We start from the raw sequence: 11,330 nt of genomic DNA, 5'->3' as shown, positions 1-11,330 counted from the left end.
ATGTTTTGATATAATTTTTTCAAAATGCCGCGACAACGCACGAGGCAATTTACTAGTTTTTATAAAAAAAGAGTAAGAAGTTTCGTGATGTAAGGGCATGTACTTGTAGGTTTACGTTTGTCTTGGGTTTACTAGTTTTGGGTTAGTTATGTATAAGATATGGGCTTGGTCGACATGTTTGGTATGCGTATAAGGGTTGGGCTTGGCCCATTTGTATTAGGTCATCCTATGATCTATAAATATGATGCACCTAGGTCTTGTTTTGGTTGTTGATTGTTTGTAATACAAAGTGTTTGTGTACCATACGATACTTGATATCGTGTGCACTTGTTCATCAATACAATCGACTTGTTCTTCATCTTCTACACATTTTCTTGTTATTATGCGACGTGTTTAGGTGTTTGTGATATCCGATTGTAGTTTTCTAGACTTACAATTGGTATCAGAGCCTAAGAAGTCTTTCAAAAGGCTCGGTTTGGATCGGATATTGCTGAAGATTGAAGAAAAGGGAACTGTTTGCTGATTCACAGATTCAAAGACACACAAAAAGGTTGAAATTTGTTCGGTTAATCTGTTTTATATACTTTTTAATCGACTGATTTGTGTTTGTTAGTGTGTTAGCAGGTTGTTAAGCCTTGAAAATTGACCAAAGTGTGATTGAAACCCAAAATTTCATTGAAAACAGTTCAAAAGATTTAAAAATTTTCGAAACTTTGTTTAAGAACATTCATAAAATTCATAAGGATTTCATAAAAAAAATTGGGGTTTGATCTGTTTTTGGAAGATTTCAAACTTGTTTGTAGGAAATTCGGGATTTTTGGTGGAAAGCTGTAACACCTCGGAAAAATCACGTCCAATGATGTATTGACACGTGTAATAAACCCTAATGAAGTCAAACAATGAATTTAAGGGACTAATTTTTCGAAAAATCGAAAACTTTGATTATGAAAGGACTGGAAGTGTTAACATACCTAAAATAAGTTTCTAAATAACCTCTTACGATGTTTATATTCACAAATGTGCCACTTGATGATTAAGTGTAGCCGTTTGCGTAATTAATTGAAATTTTGCGCAATGAAGGGTTAAAAGCGTCAACATGTTAATTCTTACCTCTGAGTGACCTTTTAACAAACCGGGAGCTTCATGATATTTGGTTATACTCTCGGGAATGTCAAATAATGGCTATCTAAGGTTTTTATGCCTATAAGTAAAGTTACGCGCAACTTTGCAAGTTAGAGGGGCTAAAAGTGTCAATATGTTTAATTATACCTCTAAATGACCTTTTAGCGAACCCGAAGCATCGTGATGTTTAATAACACTTACAAGAATGCCTAATATTGATTATATGAGGCTTCAATGCTATTAAATGATGAGATGCGCAAGTTTGCGCAATAGAGGGACCTAAATCGTCAACTTTTGAATCTACGCCTTTCGGTGACCATTTAAGTGAACGGGAGCGTAGTAATATTTAAGCATATGCTTGGGAATGCCCATTATGGGCCATGGAAGGCTTGGATGTCATTAAACGACATTCCACGCTACTTTGTGCGATTAAAGGACTAATTGCGTCAAACTGCTAAAGTATGCCGATTCGTATGGTAACGGACCTTCTGGAATATGACCATGAGTTAAACATGCCCTAATTATCCTTTATATAGCTTAGATATAGGCTTAGAGGTGTTTGGTGCGCAAAAATAAACTTTTAAGTCATGCAGGGACTAAAAGTGTCAAAAAGTGCACAAGTTTGCACTTTCGCGCATATCTCACATTCTGAATATACCCGGGCACCAAAAAATTTATGTAAGCACTAAAATATTTTATTTTAGTGTTCGGCATGATAAAATTCCATTCGTCGCGTAGTTTGGATCGTTTTTCGCGTTCGTTCGTGTTTCCTCGTAATTAGACGAACAACGAGACCGTACAGCCAAACGAACCGAAATCCGGAATATTTTTGAGCATGTTTTATGTTCCCTATGTTTAGGAATAATTTTACAGCCTTGAACATGGCTTAACGGGCCTTAAATGCGTCGAAAATAGCATTTAACATGTTCATGGGCTAAATTTGTAATTCAGCAAACTTATTCTGATCTTGACAGCTTTCAAAAGTTGTTTTAAACCCGTATCCATCTGATTCAGAAGTCAGAGGGACTGAATATGTTTTTATAAGATATACGGGTTTAAAAGGGCTGTTAATATGCAGCTATATAAGGACATGGACCGAAAACAGCTTTTCAGCAAATTTGTTTCGCTGACTGTTTTTATAGTTGCTGGTTTCATTTTTTTCTGCTGAATACACACTCAAAACCATTTCTTTTGCATACTAGGGGCTGCTACCAGATTCATAAAACCAGAATACACATGTTTTAATCTGGTTAACTCACCCTAACACTTGTCATGATCTCCTCCTATCTCAAAAACTATAAATAGGTGAACTTTTCTCACATTCTAACACACACTTTCAACAATTCTGCTATATCTCTCAATGTAAGAGGGTCCTGAGCTCTTGGGAACCTCCTTTCAGTCCATTGGACCCTTTGTAAGCTTCCTTAACCTTTCTAATTCGTGTTTTATTAGTTTAACGGCCTAAAGTCAAAACCGTCGTAATTAAGGTTTGACTTAGTGATTAATCACTAATGGTCCAGTCATTTTTCGAATTGAAAGTGGCTATGAGTTGGTAATTATGTGGGTAATAAACCCTTAAAAGGGCACCCTCTGATTCCCATTCTAACTAGGTCAATTGTCCGGTCAAACTTAATTGTAAAAAGTCAAACGGGTTAGTTTTAAATAAAATACATAACTATTAATATAAAAGTCATAAAATCAGTTTTCTCACTTTAATAACTTGGTAAATATTAGTTGAACATGCCTAAGCATGATTCAACCCGACAATTCTAAGTATAGGCTCGGTTCGGAACCGAAAGTCGCAAAAGTTGACTTTTGCTTTGACTTTCAGTTCTGACCCGATTTAGCTTAGTTTAGATATTCCTTAGGATTCCATTAGGACCACATTATAAGTTAGTATAACCCTCCAAGGTTATACAACTTGGTTCCATAGAAATCCTAGTTCATGCATGTTTCCGTTAAATGCCTAAATGTTGACCGTTATGCCCTTTTGATCCTAAAACGAGAATTTTGAAAATGTGAGAGGACAAAAATCTTTATTACTGATTTATAAACTTGTCCCTAAAATTTGACATCAGTTGGAGGTCTAGATTAGAAGTTATGCTCATTAGCGTAAATGAAAAGCTTTTATTAATTAAACGGCATAATTAGCATATATCTTATCTAAACCCAATTTTTGATACCAAACTTTTTACCAAATGATATAAAATAATATTTTGGGATTTTTATAGATTTTTATTTATTTTTAGGCTGAGCATAACATAGGGTACTAAGCTTGATTCGGTAGTTGTCGGTTTTGCCCTTTTGGGCTATAAAATGAGTTTTACAAATCCTTTTGATATCAAACCTTTTTCTACTGATCTAATATGATAAATAGAATATTTTAAGCCTTCTGGAATAATAAAAATATCATCTTTTCTTATAAAACCCCAAAACCGCTTAAAACCGTCTTTTTAAGCGCTTTAAAAATTGGTTTTGTTTGTTTTACGCCTTTGGGAGTTTAATGACCATGTCCCATATATCCTTGGCATCATTCATGAAGTGGCCACGACCTAAGCACGGGGTGTAGGCGTACACCTAACAACTGCATATGTAAAAACTGGTATCCCACTTAAAGGAATAACCTTGTGGGCATTATACCTGTGGCGTGTCTATTAGTCTTTAACCCGGCACGAACCGGGCAACTGAACACATAACAAACATGTAATTCTTTACAAGTATTATATTCAAATAATTATCCCAAGTTATAAAATCTTTTGTGCCGTTTGCACTCAAATCAATTTTCTTAAACATTTTCAAAATGAGTCAGTTAAATTGTATTTACCAGTGAAAACTGACGTATTTTCCAAAAAGGCTAAGTGCAGGTACTAATCGGAATAGGCTGGCAACTCCTAGCATCAATAAAGACTCTCGCAAGCTTAAGATGCCTAAAGTCTGTTGAACAATGTTTCATTTATCTTTGATCCGCCTGTGGATCCTTTACTTTCCGTTTGTAATACTTTGATATTACTTTATATCGGTTTATAATATATTCATCTTTTGCTTCCCCTGTGCATTTAAATTGTGTTGTTTGACTATGATGATATCAACTACGTCACGATACTCCCCACCGGTGATACGTGGAAATATCGGGGTGTGAAAGGTTGGTATCAGAGCCAACACTGAGTGAATTAAACACTAGCCTTTTGTGTTTAATCTCAATTACACAGTAGCACATTCCTTGACCTTCTGAGTGTCACACCCTGGCTTTGCGGAAGCGTGGTTAATTTGGTGTGACTTCTTAATACCATAGCTTAATCATAACAAAGCTATATGAATTAAAATATGCAAGATCATCCATTAAAATAAAAATATTAAACATTGTCTTAACGGGTTAACACCCAACAACCATAACTTTGTCTAAACATTACAAATGCAAACTTAAAGTAAACATGGTTCAGGGACTGTGACTTGTCCAGGAAAGAGTCACAAGTCTCGAACCCTGGATGACCTCGGGCCTAATGCAGCGGAAAACAAGCCATACCGCGCCAGATCGTTAGTTTCCTGAAATACATGTAAGTTGAAAAATCAACAATAATGTTGAGCGAGTTCATGCGAAAGTGAGTATATAAACCTTTATCTTTATCAAAAACCTGGTATGTAGCAAATAAGGAAAAAGAGATCACCAATGGTTTGCAAGGCCATTGATATGTGTGAAGTGCAAGTAGGAAGACTCAAACCTAGCGGATTTATGCGTCGGGCACTAAGTCACCCCGAGGTCCGTTCAGCTGGACCTGGGGCTGGGCTCGCTACACCCAGATAGATCTACCGCTCCTGTCCCTCGGTCCTACTATGAGGATTAATGGCCTCAAGTTTCCGCCTACCCACTCACATGATCTAAGTAACAAACCTCCTTACGCTAATCATACCATGTATAAACATATTCATAATCATTGTAACATGTATTTCACCCCCGCAGTTTAGAAAACTGAAAACAGTTAAGAGAAAAGGGGGACATGAACTCACAGTCAGTGCGTCGCTAAATCAAGCACTCCAAATGTCCGAAAGCTGTGCAACGACCTACATGTGCTAATTCTATTAGACGGATGGCCGTGCTTTAGCTTCATAGTTTAATTTTCGGGAAACAGTTAGACAACCGTTCCTTGTATATATTTGGTAGTAAATCTCCTTCCCAAGGATGGGGGAATTAATACATGCGCGTTTATAATATTAAGTCTCACTTAATATATTTTATTTCTCATCCCAAAATATAATTATTTTTCTCAAAAATAATATATCTTCTTTTTACATAATACTTTCCAAAATAATACGTTGACAAAATACGCATTTATGAATATTTCCGTATAAAGTGTAAGTTACGTTTTGGTGATTAAGTGGTAATAGTAATTACCGTTGTAACTTATATGTTTGTCGTGTAGGCGTTGGTATTATTTTGGGTTCGACAAAGTTTGTAAATATTATTTTTACTCTAAAAATAATATTTATATATTTTCACAAAATAATCATAAACAGTGTGGTGAAAAATATATTTATCGAATAAATATTTACCACGTTTAGTTTTGTGAAAAATCCCACCTCCGATTATTTAGTAATTAAAGTCATGGCGAAATATATTTGAAAATGTATCAAAAATAGTCTAACACTTGTAAAAAAAATTCTAAGTGTTAGATTTTAGAAAAATTTCGCCAGAGTTTCCCCTGTAACTGGAGGTGGCCACGCTTTCAAGCGTATCATTTTCTTTTACAAAATCATTTCAACAATTTCTTTAATCAACCAATCAAGTTCCGATACTTCAAACCAGTTTTAACACATCAATCTTGTAGACTAGTATGTAAAGTCGCGTTGTTACATGAACTTGTAATTTTTCCGAAAGTCGTAATGTAGATCACCTTATATTTAGTGGATCTATGTATAAAATAGTTTAGTCTTGTAAAGACCCCGTTTTTGGAACAAATCATTCTTTACAACTTCCCGACAACTTTTGTAAAAATTGTTATTTTGTCGGATCTTTCGTTTCACAAGTGTTTATACACTTGTAGTTTGTAAAAATCACATTTGTTAACATGTCATCCAACTTTTATAAAACATGATTTTCTCGACACTTGGTTCTACGAATATACCACTTGTACATACGTAGATCGGCTCGTTTTAAATACTATTTTACAAGTCAAAATATTTTTACACAAGTTCATGTTTCTCGTGTGGTGGAGTTTCACCTTTTAACCCTTGTACCGATAGAAACAAGCGTATGTCAAGATTCGTGATCTTAACAAAGTCGGGTTAAACGATGATAAGAGCCACCACAACGTAGATCGGGCCTCAATAATCAACATATTCGAATACTACGACTTTTACACATGTTATGAGCTTTTAACCAACAATATTCGAGTTTTAGTAGCCTTTAAAGATTCAAAACGCATGATTCCGACTTTTTACCGTTAAAAATCATATTAACCACTTTAGATACGATCAAGAGCGAGTTTTAAACGTTATACCTCTAGCTCGGGGCTAGGGAAGATCTTTGGCGAAAATGGCGTGGATAAAAGCAAATGGGTGAGGTCCTTCAACTTCCGCTTGCTTCGAGCTTCCTTATACGTGACTCGAACACCTTGTATAAGCTTGGAATGGCTAGACAAGAACTCGAAAATGATGGTGGACAAGTGTGGGTGTTCGGCCGAGAATGGAGCAAGAGGGAGAGAGAGTTGTTTGGTGAATGTGATGGATGATAATCTCTCATGTGTGTGTGGGGTATTTATAGAAAGATTAGGGTGCCATAACCCTTGGTTACTAGTTCTCTTAGATATCCACGAAATCAATTAAAATAATAAAAAAGAGTACTAGCTAGTTACATGGTGACCAAACCGGCCCAAGGGGGGGGGGTCACTTAGTTCGATTTCAATGGTTCAGTTAGGATTTAGTTACGTTAAGTCGGTTAACTTTAGGGATTAACCCCGTTAGTTGCATGATGCGTTATAAAGCGGGTGTTAGGGTAATCAGGGACCCTAACTGGCTCAGAAAAGGCTAATAATATTTCTGGCAATATTTTTATGTTCCGGGTATAGTCCGGTTGTTCGGTTGGACAGTAATCCGTTAAAGTGCTTAAGTAATCTTTTAAGCGTCGTAAATAATATTTTTAGCGACACAATTTATTCTGCAAAGTGTCAGGAATATTTCCTCATATTTTGGCACTTTATTAATTAATTAGAAGCTAGTATGTTGATAAAAGTGTTGTGTCTTGTGCTTAGAGTACGTTTTAGGCACATCCAATCTCTGTATCTTATTCCTAGAGACGCAGTTTAACAACCCTTGTATCCCTACACACACTATGGGTGTAGTAAAATATTTCTGGCTCATTCAGGCCTTTAGAGGCAGTGTCTGCCTGATGCTGGCTATATCAGCATGTTCAATAGGTTGTCCGTTCAAATGCTACTGTGCTTTTGTGCATCATGTTTGTTACTAGAGTTCAGTAAGTAAATAATGTAGTGACGGAAAAACCAAAGTATGATGCAGATATGTACAAGTATCAACAATCAAGTAGCAGTTTATCAGAAATCTCAGTTAAGCACAGTAATTAGGCAACAATTAATAGTTAATTAAGTCGTACGGATACCTGGTTTTGTGAGGGTTGTCACACTGAGTCTAGACTTAACATAGGAATACTCCCATCTCTATTCGGAGAATTATTGTTTTCAATACTATATATTCTAATATGTCTCCAAGCAAAGAAACCATAATGGAAATTCTCCCCATTTGAAGCCTAGGGAAGGCCGAGCTTCGTACTGCGACCAGGATGAACGTGCAACCAAGGAGAAAGCATTCAGAAATAAAATGAAGAAGAAACTCCTTTTGCTGAAGTTCGTTTCCTTAGTAAGTCCTTATAAGGGCATACTTATATTTCAGTCCCTCCATGGACAACATCATTTCTTTCAAGTCCCGTTTAGGGCAACTGTACCTCTTTTTTAAAATCATTGGAATGCTTTATCAAAATTTCATTTATTCAATATATATGAATATAATATATGAAATAAATTAAAATAACATTCCTTTTATAAGATCTACCATTATAATAAAATGGCAAAAATCTAAAAAGGACGAGACCTAGCTCAGGTGTCATTTTAAGACAGGGCCAAGATGGTAGTTCCTCAATTAGATTTAGATCCTTGTTAACATCTCAATTTAGGATTGATCTGCGTTTAGATATTAAAAAGAATCTTAAAGGTAAAACCCAGCCTAAATGTCATTACAGACATGGCCAAGATGGTATAACCTATTCAAGGGATTCAAATCCTTGTTAACATCTGTAATATGTTAACATTCCTGGCAGACGTGGTTCGATAAAAATTGCATAAATCATCCTTATACTGGATTCTCCCGAAATCCTTTCTTATTTTATGATTTAAGCATCCATTAGGGATGTTATGCTTAAGGGCCATATCCATTTTCATATAAGACAAAAGACAGTCGTCGCCTACAACTCCCTGTCAAGAAAAGGCAATGAACAACGTTCAAAGCCTAAATACCTTGATTCTTCAAAATCATGGTTTATAATTTAAAGCTGCCCTTGTGACTTGGCCTTTTGTACCATAGTTATATTTCAATTAAATTTAGGATAATTATAAATCCTGAATAAAATAAAAATCCTTCCTTTCCTGCCAGTATTTATATTAAAAAGAGTCTCAAAGGGTATAACCTAGCTTGAATGTCATTAAAGACCTGGCTACGATGGTAAGACCTGTTTAAAGAGATTCAGATCCTTGTTAAACACCTGAAAACGTGTTAACACTCCTGACAATGGGTGATGCGATGAAATCAAACTTGTCATCCTTATATTAGAAATCTTCCAAACCCCTTATTTAGCCTAAATGATCAATAGGAATCATGGCTAATAAACGTCGAACATAATGTACACATCTAAACATCCATCTGGGATGTATACCTACGGGCAGAGATGTATACATGAAAAAGATAGTTTTATTTCATAACTTCTTGTCAAAACAATGAATTATGAAATTTCCGATCCGAAGGAATCATTGATTATGTTTTAAAGTTTCCCTAGTGACAAGGCATCTGTGCCATCAAAAAGTCCTTTGGAACAAGCCCTTGTGCTATATAAAATGTCGGTACGACATTGACAATCATGACTTATGTCCCCTGTCTAATAAATATGAAGGATTATATTCCGTTTAAGCGCCAAGGATGGTTTATTTAAAAGCCTAGGCAAAACATAATCAAATAAACTAAATATTATCTATTGGCCTATATGGTTTATTCGCACCATGGCTATTTAATTATCAAGTTCGACAATTCATTATATGATCAAATTATTACTACTTGGTTTGTAGCCTTCAAAGCTTCACCATGGCTGACTCCTCTGAAGCTCACAACCATCCAGTTGATCAGAATGATGATGCAAGACTGAACGTAACGGGCGCCGAGTTACAGGCTATGATAGATATAGCCGTAAACAACGTTGTGGACCGTGTGTTGAAGGATCATAAGCGAAAGTGCGATAACACCCCAAATAAAGGTTGTAAAAAGGGTAAGACCAGTTCAAGCTATAACCAGTCTAAGCCAGATAAGGCAAAACCCAAATGTAAAACCTGCAAGAAGAAGCACTTCGGAAAATGCTTCTATGAACAGACCAGGGGATGTGTCATCTGTAAAGAGATGGATCACAAGACCCATGAATGCAAAAACTTGAAGGACAACCAGCAGACCGGTGAAAAGACCAGATGCAAAACCTGTAGGAACTACCACTTCGGGAGTTGCATATTTGGATCTCAGCCTCTAACCTGTGGAATCTGCAAGTCCAAGGAGCACAAGACCTTGGAGTGCCAAGACATAAAGGACGCAACCTGCTATGGTTGCAATGAAAAAGGGCACGTCAAAACAAATTGCCCAAATGAAACCAAGAAGTCTGGCAAGGCTATGAAGACCAAAGCTGGAAGCTCTCAGATGAATGCTCAAGAGGCTATTCAGGATGACAATGTCACAACAGGTACTTTCTTTATCAATAACGCTCATGCTAGAGTATTATTTAATTCAGGTTCAGATAAATCTTTCATAGACAATGGATTTTGTAAATCTTTAAATCTGTCTGTTAAAACTCTAAGCGTTAAGTATAAACTAGGATTTGCCAATGGTACCTCAGAGACTGCTTCAGCAATGTTAGATGGATGTTTTATATCCATTAGGAACCATTCTTTTCCACTGCCCTTGTTTCCGTTGAAATAGAGGGACTCGATATAGTGATACGAATGGATTAGTCATCTTATAGCTAAGCCCATATTGTGGGTGATAAGAAGTAAGTAGTTAACAAGACTCCTTATGGTGAGACTTTGACAATTCAAGGAGACACATGGTAGGGATTGCCTATGTACCTGCTGAATTTGGTATTTAATACCAAAGCTTCGAGTATGGAAAACTCAGAAAAGACAGACAACAGTCGCGATGCTAGGAAGGCGACAAATGTTAATGGTGCATCAAATGTGAACCTCAATGTTAATGAAGTTAGTCTCCAAAACTGCAATTAACGCCGCTGTCAGAAAGGTTATGAGAAAAGTCATGAAAAGGTTTCAAAGTCTGCTTAGTATAAATCCATTATGGATCAACCTAAGCTACTCACGTTTTATAGATTAAGAAATAACCAGTCAAAGCTGAGACTGTCCTAAAATTGTTACAGATTTCGCAGCTAAGTTTAAAAGGATTAAGAATGGAGGTGTTAACTCTCCTGATGAATGATTAGAGGCAGTTCACATTAATAATGACACCAGATAAATCCCTTATTGTAATTTTATTGCTAGGAGTTACATTTGGTTTCAGATGCTGCTAAGTCTCTCATAAAACCATAAGCTTAGCAAACTTTTAGAAACTCTCTCGTAAGAACCCCAGATATTAAGTGTAAGGTAAAACTTACAGGTGAAATCGTAAATACCCCAGATATTAAGTGTAAGGTAAAACTTACAGGTGAAATCGTAAGAACCATTTCTTCTGTTCCTGTCAGAAGCTTCCAATTATAGAATTCTAGAAGTATCCTCTCTCTAGAGGAAGTGCGTCAGCATATATAGTTGATATCTCTTTAATCTCTATCGATTATGAATCCCAGACAGTAGGATAAAAGCGCCATATGAGGATTGATGTATCTTAATATGTTCCATAGATTGCTTCCATGCCTGATCAGTATGGAGGTTTAATGCATGGGACCACAA

General features: G+C 36.2%; 1 protein-coding gene across 1 annotated transcript; it reads left to right on the top strand.

Annotated features, from left to right (window-relative positions):
- The first annotated feature begins 9,480 nt into the window (after positions 1 to 9,480).
- LOC110914338 lies at positions 9,481 to 10,863 on the top strand. The gene is made up of 2 exons (XM_022159138.1): positions 9,481 to 10,120; positions 10,805 to 10,863. Exons 1-2 carry the CDS (start codon positions 9,481 to 9,483, stop codon positions 10,861 to 10,863), a joined length of 699 nt encoding a protein of 232 aa, XP_022014830.1.
- The last annotated feature ends 467 nt before the right edge of the window (positions 10,864 to 11,330 follow it).

This window comes from Helianthus annuus, chromosome 15 (assembly GCF_002127325.2).
Source record: "Helianthus annuus cultivar XRQ/B chromosome 15, HanXRQr2.0-SUNRISE, whole genome shotgun sequence".
Classification (NCBI taxonomy): domain Eukaryota; kingdom Viridiplantae; phylum Streptophyta; class Magnoliopsida; order Asterales; family Asteraceae; genus Helianthus; species Helianthus annuus.
This window is presented reverse-complemented; position numbering and strand designations above follow the sequence as displayed.